The following is an 18276-nucleotide window of genomic DNA, read 5'->3' on the forward strand; positions in this document are numbered from 1 at the left end:
TTAGGGTTACTATGTGTCAATCTTTGTGCATTTGCCTCTATGTGTGAACCTGTATATGCATCGCACGAGTATACTTGTATGTTTCTGTGTATGTACAAGTGTTTGTGTATGTAAGCGTGTGTGTGTGTGTGTGTGTGTGTGCCAGCTGCCACATACCAGCAGTCTCCTGTCTGGTGTGAAGCTGGATCAACTGGTGGTAAACAGCAGCTGGAGGTGATCATTGTTCCTGGCTCCCAGTTTGTTTTGATTCCTAACCTGGGCCAGCTCTCTGTAAGGCATCAAAGGTCAAAGTTCACCTTCGTTCTGCGGTGCGTCGGGACGATGGAATAAAGACTCGCTCAGTGCTGTTAAAATGCTTTTGGGAATTTCAGGCCCGAGCTATCTGCCAGTTTCCCTTTTATTACATTTGACTAAGATCCATATTATTTATTATTTTCTCATCTCTTTGCCTCAATTCTGCCCTTTTTTTCTGACTTTCCTCTGTCCAGTACTGTATAGAATTATGGATATTATATAAGTGGCATAAGAATATGTCTCCCTAAATGTCTTTTCCTGTTTTTTGTCCCGAGCAGGCAGACAATTTCTGAGCATGTGGCGAATTATTGAAGTTTACTTATTAAATCAAGATTTGTGGTGGCAAGTTCACTGTCCTTATCCAAGGCAGGAACAGAAATCAACTAACAAGTGAAGAACAGTCAGTCTGCACAGTGCAAGGCTCCATTCAGTTAGACTAAATCAAGCTGCAGCTTTACATATTCTGACCTTTCAGTTGACGGTTTTCATATCGCTTCTGTCATGAAAAAAAACCCACAGCTGCAATTTTTGTGTTTTTTTCATTCCTTTGCTTGAATTGGAAGTTTACATGATCTAAGGCCCAAAAATCCCATTCAAATGGCTTTTAATGCGGGTACAAAGTTTGTCATTTAACCAGTGAAATATCTTTCTATTCCTGATTTTTTTAACTTTAACCTTTTTTTTTTTACTTTCTCCCACCAAGACTCATTTCATACCACCAGAGTCTTGTCAGGCCTGTTCACTTCCTCATCTTTTGCTATTTTTATCCTCAACTAAAATTTCCTTCCTCTTTGGTAGTCTCATCCAGGGCCATTTGAAAAAAAAAAACTAAAAGCAATGCGAATAATGCTACTACTACTTCTGCTACTACTACAACTACTACTACACATTATTTGCATATCACTTCATAAAACTGAGTTAGTGCAGACAATCAACAGTAACACTTGAAAACCAAAATGATATCCAATGCAAATGCCAGCAATGAGTTGTGAAAAGTAGACTAATGGCAAACAACAACCCAACTACAACTACAGTGTGTCATTATCACAAACATCCACAGGCATATTGGATTCTCTCCCTCTCTCTCTCTCTCTCTCTCTCTCTCTCTCCGCCCCTCCCTTTTCTGACACCCCCCCACCCCCCCTCCTCATTCGCGCTATCTCTGAACTTGGGTCTTTTTAAATAGCTCCTATGGGTGCTGTGGCTTGTGAAGGAGCCTGCTCCACACATGGCCAGAGCGGCAGCTGCTGTGGGTGTCATATGAAGAGGAGGGGCTCGCGCTGGGAGAGTCAGTTTGAGACCGTATGACAGAGTATAGGCTACCGGCGATGTTGCAATCCCCCTTAAAACGGTTGAAACAGCAATGTCCCAATGGCGGAGGCAATTTACAACCATGTTACATCACTAACTCACTGAGAAGGGGAGGAATAGTGATGATTCAACAGGCTGCGGCCCCTCCCCAAAGCTTTAGATCAATAGGACTGTGTTATTTATCAGCCGCCCAGAGTTTCTTGCGGTGAGTGACCAACGTAGTCAGAAAAACACGTGGGAGAGTGATATTTCAATATCTGGATCAAATGGCGCTTAGCCGAAAGCTTGAGGCCAGAGAGATGATGACCAAAACATATTTGAGTCATCCTGCAATGCAAAACAACTCAGGTAGAAGCTACAAAGTCCTACAGACTTGTAATGCTGTTCATACTGATGAGGAGTGTACAGAAGTTAATTCAACTAGAAGCAATGTTTCTTTTCGTCTAGATAAGCACAGATTCCATAGAGTTTCTCTTATAATACCCAACAAATGTGTATGAAGTGTAAATGAGGGCCTTGGGGATGCGTCAAACAAACAAAACATTTGGTAACCTAGTGATTCAATGACATGAAAATAATCTTCGCACAGCTCCGCCTTCAGAAATATCTGCGACCAAGGTTAATGGAGGCACAGCTGCTCCGTCATCCACCATACTGGGAACAAATATAACAACAGCATCGCATCTCCTCTCTAAACAACAGACCTTCACCACCTGATTCAATGCTTTGTCAGCTCTCCAACTTACTATGACCGAATTACACCCCTGATTACGAACTAAACTAGACTATCACATGAAAAACTTAAACCCTGAGGCAAAATATTGGACATTTTGGAAATGTAACCCAGTTCCAAAAGGTCACAGGTGACGCTCTCAGGTCAAACGTCTGTCTGGTGACCCAAATACCCAACAGGCTCCTGGATGAGGCAGCAGTCCCCACAGAATGGCATGTTTCTGAATCAGTGATTTTTAATGAATAGTTTAAGACACAAAGGACTATGGGGAAATTTGACTTGAGTCCTTAAATTATTCTATTTTATTCTATTTATATCAAAAAGTTATCTACTAGGCTATGTGTTGTGGCCCAAAACCTTCCCAAGCCCCTGCAATCCAAGGTCGAATAAAATACTTTAGACTGAAATGCTTTTAGTTTTTTGATAAACTATAATATTTTCGGGGGAGGCAGCGTGGCAGAGCCTCTAACCAGGGTCAGTTTGGTTAGATAAAAATCCGTATGGCCACCAGATTAGTTTGAAAACAACTAATCCAAACATCCTGTAGGACAGAAATAGACCTGAGTAGATCCGCTGCCAGCGTCTCGACCCAGATGATCACAACACACGTGCTGCTGCAGGCCGGAGCTTCTGGATCTCTCTCTCTGGCTCCACTAGTTTGGCTACCGACAGGAATTTATTCCAGCTGTAACCTTTCCTCCTTTTGCTCTAAACGTTACTCACACAAAGCCTATTGTTTAATACATGTTACAGTAATGAAACTCACTGAATGAAAGTAATGATTGAAACTATCCGTGATGATTCTTGCAGCTGAACTGTTTTCTGTCTGGAGAAGAGAAAAGACACAGCTTCTGCCTCAGTGTTTGTTAACGAAATGATAAAGAGCAAAATGGAGGCAGAGAACAGAGAATCAGCAGAATCTAATTGCAGATGAGTTAGTAATGTGTGTGGGTCTTAATCCAGAAAAAGAAAAGGTTTTGGGAGGAGGGCAGTAATCTAAGCAGCAGGAGTTCTGCTGTGCTGCTCTGCTCACTTTGCTTTGCCCCCTGCTGTATTTTTAGAAGCGGACAGGAGTGAGCTTGTGCCTCTGTGAGTGAATTTTGCGCCGGGTGTTTTAAGCCTTGCACAGAAGTGAGCATTTGCCTGACAACTGACGTGCTGTCATGCTTTTGTACTGCTGTTTGTCGCGGGAATGTCTGCAGAAAGCCCATCTTTCCAAACAATTACATAATTACTTTCACACCGCAGAGCTTCCTGGGAAAACCACATCGAGAAGGTTAATTACCTTGATTAAAGGTGCATTGACAATAGTTGTAGTTGCTTTATAGTTTCCCAAAGCACTTTCACAAACAACAGTAGTAGAGTAGTTCAAATTCATAGATGAAGCATTCTCACCATCAAAACATGAAAATATCATTTTGATAAAGCTGAAGATGTTTGGCAGTTTTGTTGCCCTGTACTGTCCCCCCAGTTTTTGGAGAGAGGTGCATTGTGGGTATTGCTCCTACGAAAGAGAAAGTGTCCTATTTGCTTATTTCAGATACTCCTCTGCATTTCAGCAGTCCAGAGTGATCCATAGGCTTTCTGTCACAGTTCCTCACAGCGGTGATCTGCTGCAGTTTGCTGAGCGCGGCTCATTGCGGGCGTGAGTAAGATTCCCCAGTTGCTCTGTGGCTGAAATACACAGTGTGTCCGTGCAGCGATGAATATGGCCGCCAGCCCACATGTGTGTGTGTGGAGCTGCTGTAGACCACAAACCCGACCCTGGAAGCCCTCGCAAAGGACACTCGCACCTGTCATTCACACAACATAACCCCCTCCCTCCAATTATAGAGAGAGAGAGAGAGATCAGTTGGATTCAGTTGGACGGAGGAGTCGGCATGTAGAATAAGTGTTGGCAGTCACTCAGTCAGTGTGTTGTGTGTTGAAGGATTTGAGTAATGTGCATCAGTCAATAAGCTTGGTGTGGCTCCAGTGACAATAAAAGAATACAAAGATTTTCTGTTTCGAACAGTCTTGAGAAAAGTGCTTCCATAAATTCGGGGCAGCTACAGCAAAAGTTAAATTTTTTTCTTTTTCTTTTGATTTTGATTTAGCGCGTGGGACCAGTGGACCTAAGAGATCTTGATCGTGCTTTATTTGTTTTACCAAATAGCCCCATTTCTATTTAACAGTGTGTTAAACAGGAAAACCAGGCCTTTGATGGGGGCGGCTAGTAGAGGGAACATGTGCAGAAAGTGCATTTACACACATGTACTTCAGGCCCTAAACAACAACTAAAGGGTTTGAGCAGCTTGTGTTTACTCTTTGCAGAGGATAATTACAGCTTTCCCCTCCTTCTCTTTTCTTTTCAGGTGCTGTGCTGCGCTGAAACTGAACCACCAAGCAAATCCCCGAGCAGCTTCACACACCAGTGAACATCTGTAAATCTGTCCCTTCTCCTATTCTTTCTGTCAAGAGGAAGAGAATACACAGCTGCGTCACCCAGCTAATCACTCTTTCTGTCTGCCTGTCTGTTCTTGCCTCAGTGTCTCAGCAAGAGAGAGAGAGAGAGAGCAGCAGAGTGTTTGTGTTTTTTTTCTTCTGTCAGTGAAAGGAAGTCAGTGCTTATCTCATTGTCAGGAAACAGACAATTTTGTCATTTTGTTGATCAGTTGGATTGTTAGCAAGTGAGCCAGTGTCCTTGTCTGTCAGGTAATCAAACTCAGAAGAGACCCACTGTACCCAGAAACCCGCTTACTGAAATTAACTGAAACCTAAGAAAGAAACAAAACAACCAAACGCTATGGCCCCCAAGAAGAAGGCCCCGCGTCAGAAGAAGGTCGCCGTGGAAACCATCGCTCAGGTCGACGCGGAGCCCGTCCCGGTCCCCGCCCCGCTGAAGGTGGAGAGCCGCGGCGACGGCGTGGTGGTGGTGGAGAGCGGGGCGAAGAAGATCGAGCAGATGGCGGCGCTGGACATCGTTCAGCTGAACAGCCTCAACCTGCCGCTGCCGCCGCCCGTCATCAAGCCCGGGGAGCGCGGCCTGGGCCTGGGCAGCGAGCTGACCCGCCCGCTGCACGGGAACGCCCTGCTGGAGGAGCTCAGCAAGATGCGGCAGGAGAGGTAGGGGCCTGCTGCGTCGCATCGTAATGTTCTGTCATGAGTCTTATTGTATCGCATCAAATCGTATCGCATCATATCGTATCGCATCATATCGTATCAGTTTGTATTGGATCATATCGTATATGTCATATCACATTGTATTCTGTTACAATGTATCATATTGTACTGTATCATATCATTTAATTTATCATAGCTTAACATATATTGTATCATATCATATTGTATCATGTCATCCATCAGAGTGCATTATAGCCAATTCCTGTATAGTATTATGGAAGGAATTATTTGATTTTTCATATATTTCTCATATCGTATGGTATTGTATCATATTGTATCATATCATATATTGTATAATATCATCATATCATATCATATAGTATCATGCCATCCATCATTCCATCATAGTGCATTACAGCCAAGTCCTGTACAGTATTATTGAACTATTTGATTTCTCTTTTCCTTTCCTCTCTTCCCCTCCTCTCCACTTGTCTGGTCTCTTCTCTCCTCCTCTCCTCCTCTCCTCCTCAGGTTCCTGACTGACCTGGAGCTGGCCTGTAAGACCAAGGCCTTCGACGTCCACAAGCTGGTCATCTCCTCCGTCAGCCAGTACTTCAGGGAGATCCTGGCCAAGGACCCCGGGATGAAGCGCCTGGAGCTGCCCTCCCTCTCCCCGCTGGGTAGGCCTTTATTGATCAACCATTTAAATCAATATTAAGTCAACAGTGCAATAGAAATTGTAGATTCATAATGTTCCTCACCTGTTTTTCCTTCAAATCGTCTGTCCATTCTTCAGTCAATCACTGCATCTATCCATCCACCAATCCATCCGTGAATCAACTTTTCCATCAATCTTCTCATAGAATAGAAGTTGTTTTATTGTCCATGAATGGAAATGTTCTTTGTGCAGACCAGCGTAGAAGAAAACAAATTTAACTTCACACAGGCCAAACATTCACTCAATGGAGAAATCTTTAAAAAATACCACTAAACCTGTTAAAAATATCAAGGGAGAATGAGAGTGTCCAGGGTTGTTAGAGACCAGCCTTCAGTCTTTTAGTCATATCTAGAGGAGGGTATTCCATCCATCCATCCATCCATCCATCCATCCATCCATCCATCCATCCATGGCAGAGTAGGCAGAGTCTCTGGTGGTGTGCCTGAGACCATGTAAGCCTAAATATCTCCCTTGGCCAGACCTTGTTTTGTCTTTGAGTCCAGTCAAGTTGAACGCCCCCCCTCCCTCCCTCCCTCCCTCCCTCCCTCTCTCCCTCCCTCCCTCTCTCCCTCCCTCCCTCTCTCTCAGGTTTGGCCAACGTCATCACCTTTGCCTACCTGGGCCGCGTCCACATGTCCCTCTACACCATCGGCTGCACCGTCTCGGCCGCCGCCACCCTGCAGATCCCCCAGCTGCTCAAGATGTGCATGGACTTCCTGCTGGCCGAGCTCAACGTCCAGACCTGCGTCTACGTCTGGAACATCGCCGCCGCCTACGGCCTGCTGCCGGTGCGCGACGCCGCCCGCCGCTTCGTCCTGGACAACTTCGTGCAGTTCTCGGAGACGCCGCTGTTCACCCAGCTGACCCTGGAGCAGATCTCCGCCTTCCTGCAGGACGACGGGCTGATGCTGCCCTCCGAGGTCACCGCCTTCCAGGTGAGAGAGGTCAAAGGTCAACTTCAACGGTCAACGGTTGGAGGGTTTGCCTTAGAAATTGGGTTAAAGGGAGATAGGCCGACATTTTGAATTTTTGTTATTTTTCTTCACTTCTCCTGAATCCATGTCAGATTCTTCCAAGGGGATAATAGATTTTCCTCAAATTTTTCTTCAACTTGAAAGGTTTTGCCGTGAAAAAAAGTTCTTATAGCTATTGAAACTGTAAAGAAATTGATAGGACTGAAGACTCATGAATTGACGTTTCGAATTGGCTTGAAAGTGAATTTTAATCTGGACCTACTCAAATTCTTTATGATAAGATGTAAGCAGTTAGGATCCAGAATTAGTGAAAACTGAATTCAGCTCACTTTTGATTTTATTCAGCTCAGCAGTATGAACCCTCCTCTACTTCCACTTGTCTTAGAAACTGATACAGTCTCAATCAGTTCTCATATCCTAACTGAGCAGAAATGCCGGGTCTTCTAGGAGGCTGCCCTATGTCCCGCACCCACCGCTATTTTCAGCCAGACCTAAAAACAGACCCCAGACCAGCTGTTCGGAGTATAACACAGATCCGTGAACCCAAGCCAGTCACCTGCAGGTCTACTGTGAACAGAAACCCCCAATATAACTCACTGTATGCAAGATAGCTCGTTTATTAATATGCAGCACCATCACAGACCCAAATAGCCGAGCGGCTGGCGGAGAGGGAAACAGCGAAGGTTGTATTTATAAACGGGACCAAATGTGAGACTAAGTATAACTCAGTCAATTTCATTCAGCCTAGTCAAGGTTTTTTTATCGCTTCCTTTTGAGTGAACCACCAGTTCACCAACTGTTTTCTAAATGGTTCCACAGACAACTCCTGTGCCAAGTCTTTACCAACAGGAGATTTGATGGAGATCTGAACGTGTTCGTCTAATATTGACTTTTAGGTTGTTACTCTACAAAAGTAAACGTTTTCTCTTTTTTCTTACTGTCATATGAGTTTTGACAATCCTATGATACCATCAAATTACATCGCCTGACATAGTTGAAAGATAATCTTATGGACAGTCATGTTGCCGTAGATGTAAAACAATTTTTTCACAATTCCAGAAGTTTAATAATTGCCTTAAATGTCAATTTTGGTGAAATGCCTCTTTAAGCTAAACAAACTTAAAGGAAAAATCCATCCTAAAATATTTTAACATTGTCAAAAAAGCAAAAGCTGTTGACAAAGTAACTTATATTTCTGGGCCCGTTTTGTTGTTTGGTGGTGAATTTTTATTATTCCTGTGGATGGCTGGCCAAACATAGACGATGTGACGTCATGTTGAGATATTTCCAGTGCAGCTACAGTGCGATCTAAAACATCAACGGTAGCCTAAACGTCAGGTTTTGGCAACGAGTCAGGAATGAGAACGGGTTGCGGTGTCAGACTTCATTTCGAGAGCCACACATTCAACAATCATACAGGGAGAAATCCATCACAGAAGCGGCAAAGACAGGATTTTCTCCACTAACTCAACAGACCAGAATGCAATGCAGCCAGTAGACATATTGCAATATGAGTAAGGGGCGCCAGGGTCATTTTGGGAAATGTAGGAAATCACTAACTGAAGAAGTAGACAAGGCAGGTTGAGGGAAAGAGGGTACAGCAAAATAGTAAATTACAACACTTGATCACAAAATAACTCCAGGAATGCACTGAACTTCATAGGTTGATGATATCTAACACTGTAAGAGGATCTGAGGGTGGATTTTTCGTTTAATCCGTATCTGTGAGACTGGCTCTGTTGCATTTTGTGTTTACTCTCATTCATTTAAACCATTTCCCTCCACAGCTGACCATGAAGTGGCTGGACTTCGACCCGACTCGCCAGGTTCACGCCGCGGAGCTGCTGTCCCACGTGCGCTTCGAGACCATCCCCGCCAGCGAGCTGGTAAGCCAGATCCAGCCGGTCGCCCGCATGATGCTGGACCCTCAGTGTCACCGCCTGCTGGTGGACGCCATGAACTACCACCTGCTGCCCTACCAGCAGAACACCCTGCAGTCCCGCCGCACGCAGGTCCGCGGCGGGCAGCAGACCCTGCTCACCGTCGGCGGCCGCCCCTCCATCACCGAGCGCGCCCTGAGCCGAGAGGTGAGCGGTGTGTGTGTGTGTGTGTGTGTGTGTGTGTGAGAGAGAGAGAGATAGAAGAAGAGAGAGTGTAATTGAACATGAACCTGAAGAGAAGGCAAAAGCATCTGCTCAGTGACCTTTGACCCCTGTCCCCAGGTGCTGTGGAGAGACCCTCGTGAGGGAGGAGCCACCTGGCGCCACCTGTCCCAGCTGCCTGCTAAGAGCTTCAACCAGTGTGTGGCTGTGATGGACGGCTTCCTGTACGTGGCAGGAGGAGAGGACCAGAACGACGCCCGCAACCAGGCCAAGCACGCTGTCAGCACCCTCAGCAGGTAGATCCAGGCCACAGGGATAAAACGGCCATAACAGTCTTTGTCAAGTCTTTTTGAAATATCATGATACTGCCTCATAAGTTACAACTCCAGCTCACAGATCCACAGAAACATTGTATGATCAGACACAAACTCATAATTCTCCTCTCTGTGCCCTGCCTCCATCAGATATGATCCTCGCTTCAACACCTGGCTGCACCTGGCCAGCATGCGCCAGCGCCGCACCCACTTCTCCCTGGCAGCCGCCGGCGGCCGCCTGTTCGCCATCGGCGGCCGTAACGTGGAGGGCCTGCTGGCCACCACCGAGAGCTACCTGCCCTCCTCCAACACCTGGCAGATGCGCGCGCCCATGGAGGTTCCCCGCTGCTGCCACTCCAGCGCCACCCTGCCCTCCGGAGACATCCTGGTGAGCGGCGGCTACATCAACTGCGCCTACTCCCGCTCGGTGGCGCGCTACAACATCGAGTCCGACTCCTGGACGGAGAAGGCCCCGCTGGAGACGCCCCGCGGCTGGCACTGCTCCGCCACCCTGGGAGGGAAGGTGTACGTGGTGGGAGGCAGCCAGCTGGGACCGGGCGGCGAGCGCGTGGACGTGCTCTCCGTGGAGGTGTTCTCGCCGGAGAGCGGGGCGTGGAGCCGCGCGGCCTCGCTCCCCCTCGGCGTGAGCACCGCCGGCCTGTCGCCGCTGGCCGAGAAGCTCTACCTGCTGGGAGGCTGGAACGAGGCGGAGAAGCGCTACAAGGCGGCCGTGCAGAGGTACGACCCCGCCACAGACAGCTGGTCGGCGGCGGAGGATCTGCCCGAGCCCACGGTGGGAGTGTCCTGCTGCGCCCTGACCCTGCCGCCGCGCCACGCGCCGCGCCGCCAGCAGCACCGCAACACCCCGGCCCACGAAGAGCAGCAACAGCCCGGGAAGAACAGGAGCAGAGAGAGCAGTGTGGCTCCGCTGCAGATCATCACCGCCTAGAGAGAGAGATGGAGAGAGACTAGAAGTGAGGAGAGATGGTAACCTGATGAGAACATCTGGACCATCTGCTCTGTTTTCTGTTTGCGCAGGAGCATCAGTTCACTAAACCCTAAAACTATGGCAAAGTCCCTGCATCTAATATTATTTATCCGACCACCAAAACACCCAAACATGCCTATAAATAAGACTTAACTTCAGTTATTCTAGTCTAGTCTAGTTTAAGCCCTTTATCACAGTCAAGTCTCAAAGGGCTTTACATGCCATCATATACCATCCTACATCAAATATACATAATACACACATCACATACATCCTATACTTCTCCATATACATACATTAACAAGATAGGTGTTCTGAGGACAAAGTGGAGCAATGACTGATGATATTATTATTGTGTCACTGTGATAAATTATTGGATGTTTGGCAGCAAATTATCAGCTCAGACAGAGCTTTGGTCCTGAATGCCCCCCTATTGTGATTTGTTTATATTGCTTCCAAATAGATTTTTTGTTCTCCATTATAATGATGAAATCTAAACTGTCTTAGTCGATGGCAAGTGCCACATTTTGCCATATCCAAGTTGTGTCAGGATCCGGTCGTGCAAACAGAAAAGAGAGCCTGCAGCGTCCTACATGGTCTCAGGAGGGTCCGGAGTGATGGGAAGTGGCGGGAAAACAGGTGGAGGAGGGATGAAATGGAGAGCTGAGCAGGTGGAGGTGGAGAGAAGAGCGGAGGATGAGGAGGGATGAGGGAGACGGGAACTAGCTTTGTTAGGATACCATAGGTCAAACTGCTGTATATTTGGTGATTTGGGTAGAAGCAGGCTGGAGAGCGTCAAGACGACTGTGAATCCATGAGCAGTACGTGTACAAAGATGTATCTAGGTAGAGCGGATGGTGTGTGACTGGGACAACAAGTGTGTGACTGTGTGTGTGTCTGAAAGTGTGTATGGAGTGTGTTGTGAATGACAGGAGTGTGTGTGGCCTTTAGGAATTGAGCCATTTAGTGTTTTTGGCAAAATACTGCAATAACACCATACTTCATCAACAAACTTGAAACATTTCTCATGAGGATAGAAACAGGTCCGCAATGAACATACCTGTGTTTATCGTATTATTTATGTACTGTATAATATGTTTGTCAGAAGTAGTGTAGCTCAACTGTGACAAAATTAATATACAAAAAAAGTTATTGATGTAGTGTTTAAACATGTTTTTTAAGTGCAATGGAGCAGAAAGAAGGGACGGGTGAAGAAGAGAGGATGGCGGTGTGAAATCAACAACGCAGGCAAGTTTGGCCAAAAGATGACCGAGAATAAAATAAAATTATTCGCACAATCATTTTTGGTTTAAAAAAAAAAAAAAAAAAAATCTGACATAAAATCTGAAAAATACAGAAAAATCTGAAAAATGAAGGGAAAAGAGAAAAAAGAGAAAGAAAGCCTTACCTACTCACCTGTGTTTGTGTTTCATCATCTTGCCGTCCTCGTCCTCTAATTTTTAAAGAAACTGATTTCCAACCAACTGAAGAACCGGTGAAACTCCAGTAGGTGGAAAGACAAACTGCTAAGGGTTGTGGATCATACTGAGAGGAAACGATTAACAATGTGGACTCGGGTCTCAAGTCATTAAATTATGATACAATGAGGTTAATCCGGCTCACTTGATTGGCTGAATCCCTCTGTATTTGTCTCCTTCCTGCTGCTAGATGAAGAGCGGTGGCTGCAGGTGTTTGTGTGTCTGACAGCAAAGCCCGAGGGTTTCACTGAATAAAGCCAATCTGATCAAAACAAAGCTCATTCTCTCTGCCTTTATTTCCTTTTTATATGTTCAGGGTGTGCTGCTGGGAGTTGTAGGCCACCTGACACAGAACAATAAGAGACCAGCGCTGCATTCAGGTGCTATCGGAGATATCTGAAAAACGAATTTCCACAAAATTCTCATACTCGAGTTTGACCTTTGACCTTCTCAACATGGCTGAAAAACGCAGCACAGGTATGTGAGACGAGGACCAAAGGTGTCGTTTATTACACTTGCTGTACATGCAGTGACAGCAACACGATTTTTGGGGAGATCTGTGGTTGATGGGATAGAGACGTGGCTCGAATTTAACACCAGGCACCACCATAAATTCATGCGTGAATAATAAGTCCAGTTATAATTGTTCAGCCTTTCCTGTCCTAATAATTACATGGACAGCTGAGAAATTACATTTGCTTTATGAATACAGAGGCTACTTGACAAAATAGAAACACAAATATCAGGCAATCCCTTCCCTCAATACAATAAACCAACCAAAATTTGTTTGTTTTAAATCTGATTGAAATTGATAAATTGAGTAAACATTACCATTCTTCAGGAAATTTGTAAGAAAATAGGGTCTTTTAAAGAAGACTTCCTTTGTGTGTGTTAGCTAGCCTCATGATGATTACCAATTTAAGTTTGTAGTTTTCTTCCTTTTTTATTTAGTGCATCACTGAGCTTGGCTGCAAACAAGAAACTGATAAAGAAACTTCACAGTGAGTTTCCCCTCACTTTAAGCCCGCTTTCACGTTTCCATATCGACCGTGTCCTCACTGCCCGAGCCTCGTCTTCCTGCCAGTTTACCAGGTTTCCTCTAGAGCTGCAACAATTAATCGATTAGTTGTCAACTATTACATTAATCGCCAACTATTTTGATAATCGATTAATCGGTTTGAGTAATTTTAAGAAAAATAAGTCAAAATTCTCTCATTCCAGCTTCTTAAATGTGAATATTTTCTGGTTTCTTTACTCCTCTATGACAGTAAACTGAATATCTTTGGGTTGTGGACAAAACAAGACATTTGAGGACGTCATCTTGGGCTTTGGGAAACACTGATCGACATTTTTCAACATTTTCTGACATTTTATAGACCAAACAACTAATCGCTTGAGAAAATAATCGACAGATTAATCGACAATGAAAATAATCGTTAGTTGCAGCCCTAGTTTCCTCTAGTGTGGGATGTGCGGGTGTAGTATCTGACAATCTGAACTTTTATCTCTTTACATTGGTTACTTTAATACTGAGACATAACAGTAATTTCTTTCTACACACTCATGTATATTATAATACAATACTGCAATAATACAATACTGGCATGGTTCATTAGGATATATTTCAGAGTAAACTGTCACAGCTGAAACGAGTCTTCCAATTATGGTATGGAGACATCCCCTCACATGTATATACTCGTCTACTCACTGGGTCTTTAAATGTGAGATGATTCAGTGTCAGCCAAGGCCTCAAAATAGCACCGACCTCACCAGCTACACTTCAAAATCCACATGGCAAAAACCAACCTCACAAAACACCTCAATGGCTACTGCTGCCCCCGTGTGGTTCAAGGTGGAAGATCTAGTATCAACTCACACAACTCACAGCAGCTGTACAAGCTGCCTGCACTTTAACCACCAACAGCTGGAAACCACTAAAATGCCACCAGTGGAAAAATGTGAACCACAGCACAGGACTTTATCCCAGTAACCACACAGAACAAGATTGGCCTTTTTTCCATTTTATTAGTTTGTTACAAACAACGTCAAAAAGGTGGTCCTTTACTTGCCGGGGAGGATGATGCCATCGTACTAAAGAGAGAAGAGAAAGGGAGAGAAGTGAGATTGTGCTCAACAGTATTTTCGCAGACAAATTAAAAGGACTTTTTCCTGCTTTCAAAATCTTATTCTGCAAGTAACATTTCAGCTCTGGATGGAGCAGTGGAATGCTGCAGTATTGGCCAGACCCAACACACACTAATGCAAATCTAATACTGAACTTCAAATTGATAAGTTGATTAGTTCCATTTGTGACCCTATCATGATCTAATGTTTCAAATCAGATACTACAATATAATTTGTTTCGCTTAGAACAAGCAAACATGAAATCGACTCATTGTAATACTCCAGTTTTATCACAGCCAATTATTTAGTTTCCAATTTCTACAAAGGAGTCGCTAAATCTGCCAATATATCACTTTTCATGATCTCACATCAGCGACAGCCTACAAGCATCTAGCCCTGAGGTTTTGACCCCATTCAGAGTCTGACAGTGTTCAACATGATACTCACTTTCTGCTGGAACCAGCGCATAGACTCCTCCTTGCGGATGCGGTGCTTGTAACCGATGCGGCCTCTTTTCCGCTTCTTGTCAGCGATGCTGAAGCCGGGTCTGCCAAGGACCTGACCAGACAGAGGCAGAGAGCGGGTCAGAAAACAACAAAAACTTTCACCTCATTCTTTGACCAAATGCTTCTCCATTATATGAAAATACTCCAAAACCATCAGCATTTTTTTTTTTTTAGATCTGATGTGATTTAAGCTTATCCTTAGCTTAGCAAATGTACTGTAAACTGGGCCAAAATGGGTCCAACCTCACTCAAGCCGTACAATTGAATTTTTTGTCTAATAAACAAATTCAACCATCTTCTACAACACCTATTAATCAGCTTTTGAGTTTTGAGTTTCAACACTCAAAACACAAAACAAACCTTGAAAATTACAAAGCAAAAATGTGATTTGTGCCTGACAAGTTTTGATTAAAGGCTTTAAAAAAAAAAAACTCCCAACATCCTGGGGAAAAAAAATACAAGCCCTGCCTTTCGAACACTCAGACCTGTTAACTGGTACAACTTATGTTGAGACAACACATTTTGTTTAACCTGAGAAATACTAAACCACATTTCACTGCAACTATAAAACCTGGAAGTACTTAAACTATTCCAAAACCACCGGAAGCCTCAAATTGCAGTGGGAAAACTTTGGACAGTATGAAGCTCAAATTCAAACAAAGGAAGAGAATTCTGGTATCTGCTCCATTATATTAACACCAATTATCCACACAGCTCAGATCTATCCCTATTATTGTCAGTTCATTTCACATGATATAATGAAACCAGTTCACTGGCTACACCTGACTGAATTCACACCAATTTCAACAACCCATCACACAAAATCACACCTCCATCTAACTAGTCTGACCAAAGATATCTGGGGCCACTCACCACGTAGAAGTCCAGTCCGTAGATGCCGATGCTGGGGTCGTACTTGATGCCCAGATCGATGTGCTCCTGGATGCCGAAGCCGAAGTTCCCGGTATCAGAGAAGTTGTTCTTCCTCAACTCGTACTCACGCACCTGGAGACAGGAGGATGAAGAGCGGAGTCACTTCAAAGAAGCAAAACTGTTTCATATTCTAGTCAATTTCCAGTCCAACATGCTGCTGTTATCACCATGTCCCACCTCAATTACTGCAAACTATCACATCACGTTTGCTTTGAATTTTGCTCAATTGATCTGATACTCAAGGGCCACATAAAGTTAAGATGTTCAATAAAAAAAGAAAGTGCTTAAGCTGCAGGCCAAAATCAGCTTGAGTGTTTCATGTACATTGATTGCCTGTACTTTATACCCAGTAACCAACAGCCACTGTGGCACTGATATGTAAAAATAAACAAAAACATAACTACCCTGTTTATTCAGGAAGAGGTCAAGTGGTTGCTAGCATGGGCAGGCCCCAGTGAAAAGAGAACACCTAACATTTACAGTTTTATGGTCTGCCCATTGAGCTACAATGGCCGAAACACATCATGACGTATACAATATGATATTTAAACTGATATATACTTGTGATAATAAAAAAGTGGCTGCATAAATAAACTTGACTATGCTTCACAGACTACTCAGCAAAAAGGAATTTTAAACAGACGGCACTTCAGGTCAACATGGCTTCCTGACCTTGAGTCCCTTCTCCAGGATCTCCTCTGCCTTCGCTCCACGGACGGTGCAGTGGACAGCAATCTTTTCATTCCTACGGATGCCAAAGGATCGCACAGTGTAGCGGGCTGCAGGGGAGAAGAAAGAAAGTTGCCACAGGTTCAGTTCAGTTGTCTTGCTCAAGGATACTTCAGCAGCGGGGGGCGGTTAGGCCAATCTGCCGCCCCACAAGATAAAGGTAACAGACTTGAGTGTAAGAACTGTCCATTTTCCCCTTTTGCCTGTTCTTCAGATGTGCAAAAACAGGCAGAAACCACTGGAAACATCAGATGTTTTGAATAGCCTAACACACAGAAAATGTTAACCAGCATGTCAAACCACCTTGACCAGTCCACCCTATGCTTGATTTGATTTCAAAGCGCCCAGGCACCCAAACAGGCATGAGGTTTCTGAGACCGCTGTACTGTCAAGGCTTCAAATCTTATACCTGCAGTACACTAAGGAAGCATCAAATCACAGATGATGTCCGTTAATTATTGCTTCCAGAGTTCAGGCCCTGCCTCCTAGCTACTATTTTCTACTTTGAAATTTCACATGAAGTCGGACGCTTAAGTCGGAACCTGAGTTCTACCCGGGTTTCCCCAGTTATGTCGCAATGGTGACCTTTAACCGTCACAACATGGCAGAAAATCTAAGTTTTATGTCAGTCATCAGTAAGAAAACAGTAATATAGATTCACTTTTCTTACACAATTGTAGATGGCCCGACTAAACATCATAACTAACATTTGCTTGAAGGCGTTTACTGAAACGGACTGTTGAAGTGCCGGAAGTCCATGTTTATAGTTTGTCTTCCAGGTTTGATTTTCCAACAAAACAGCACATGAATGCAACGCCGATTAGCAGCCAACTTGGAAGACCCGGATGTCGGACCTTCCCACCAGCACCTGAACACACGACATGTCACACATTATAGGAGACACCCACCCTTGGAGAACACAGGGGTCTGTCCTGTGAGCTGCTCCAGCACCTTAGCAGCCCGGGTCAGTCTGTCTCCACTCTCCCCAACACAGATGTTCAGGCAGAGCTTGCGGATGCGGAGCTCTTTCATGGGGTTCTCCTTCTTTTCGCCCTGGTCCTGCAGACAAAATGGCAGTACATAAAGATGATTAAAAGCTGTCCACAGATGTAACGTTAACAACAGTAAACAAAAGTACAGTTTAACATAAGAGGGGAAACTTGTCTAACTAAACAGAAGCAGCTTTAGCTAGTTGAATAGATCTCATACCTTGTCAACTGCTACTGACATGTTTGTCAAGCTAGCTTCCTACTAGGCTGCCTAACTTAAGCTAACAGGCTAACAAGCGAGCCAGACTGACGTTCACTAAAACTATCAAACAGCTGATGAAAGTCTGAACTAAACACTAACGAAATATTATTCACTACAAGCTCCAGGGTCCCAGTTGCTGCTCTGTATCTCAGCTCCCAACACTGCCAGACCAAAGCACGCCAGTCGCCGGGCATGTCCGTACATATCCCCTGTGCTGCCACTGCTACATATTACCGACAAGTCCCGAAACGTATTTACACTTTAAAACACCACGGAAACAGGTACTATCAGGAGATACGTCTACAGTATGGCTAAAGTGTCATTATGCCAATGTAATCGTACGTCTTTTCCTACAGAATATAACCACAACTTGGGGGAAACTTGAAGGAGGCTGTCTGTTCGGTAGCTAGCATGTTAGCATGGCTCAATTTCCGATTTTAACTATTTCCAATCACGTTATGGACAAAATGCGACATTAGTTTCATCGGACACATGAAAATAAACGCCACTGTGCATCAAATAGCGGTCAGGATGATTTTATAACTCCGATGATTATGGATTTCAATGCCAACATCACAACTGCCGCCGTCATATGATCGGGCTTCGTACTCACCGCCATGTTTGATCACTAGAAGAGGACGTTACATTTCCGGCGCGAGGTATTTATAGGAGAGTGTTCACTGCAAACAGGCTCGAGGGAACATCGCAGAGCAACACTT

At 44.6% G+C, this 18276-nt stretch overlaps 2 protein-coding genes across 3 annotated transcripts; one reads left to right on the top strand and one right to left on the bottom strand.

Annotated features, from left to right (window-relative positions):
* Positions 1–5123: 5123 nt before the first annotated feature.
* Positions 5124–11072, top strand: klhl43 (kelch-like family member 43). Its single transcript, XM_071522763.1, has 6 exons — positions 5124–5443; positions 5972–6120; positions 6747–7093; positions 8920–9219; positions 9355–9530; positions 9699–11072. The coding sequence occupies exons 1-6, from the start codon at positions 5124–5126 to the stop codon at positions 10495–10497; spliced, it is 2091 nt and encodes a 696-aa protein (XP_071378864.1). The 3' UTR covers positions 10498–11072.
* A 2947-nt stretch (positions 11073–14019) lies between these two features.
* On the bottom strand, positions 14020–18250 carry rpl11 (ribosomal protein L11). Of its 2 annotated transcripts, none has more exons than XM_071522734.1 (6): positions 18171–18250; positions 17215–17365; positions 16250–16356; positions 15518–15649; positions 14586–14696; positions 14020–14105 (listed from the first exon to the last, which is right to left on the bottom strand). In XM_071522734.1, exons 1-6 carry the CDS (start codon positions 18174–18176, stop codon positions 14076–14078), a joined length of 537 nt encoding a protein of 178 aa, XP_071378835.1. In that variant the 5' UTR covers positions 18177–18250; the 3' UTR covers positions 14020–14075. The 2 variants fall into 2 exon arrangements, with proteins under 2 accessions (XP_071378835.1, XP_071378836.1); XM_071522735.1 differs by lacking the exon at positions 18171–18250 and adding an exon at positions 17516–17536.
* Between the last annotated feature and the right edge of the window lie 26 nt (positions 18251–18276).

Source organism: Centroberyx affinis, unplaced genomic scaffold (genome assembly GCF_046629955.1).
Source record: "Centroberyx affinis isolate AG114_WGS23_722 - 3 ecotype Tasmania unplaced genomic scaffold, CSIRO-AGI_Caff_v1 ptg001025l_1, whole genome shotgun sequence".
Lineage (NCBI taxonomy): Eukaryota > Metazoa > Chordata > Actinopteri > Beryciformes > Berycidae > Centroberyx > Centroberyx affinis.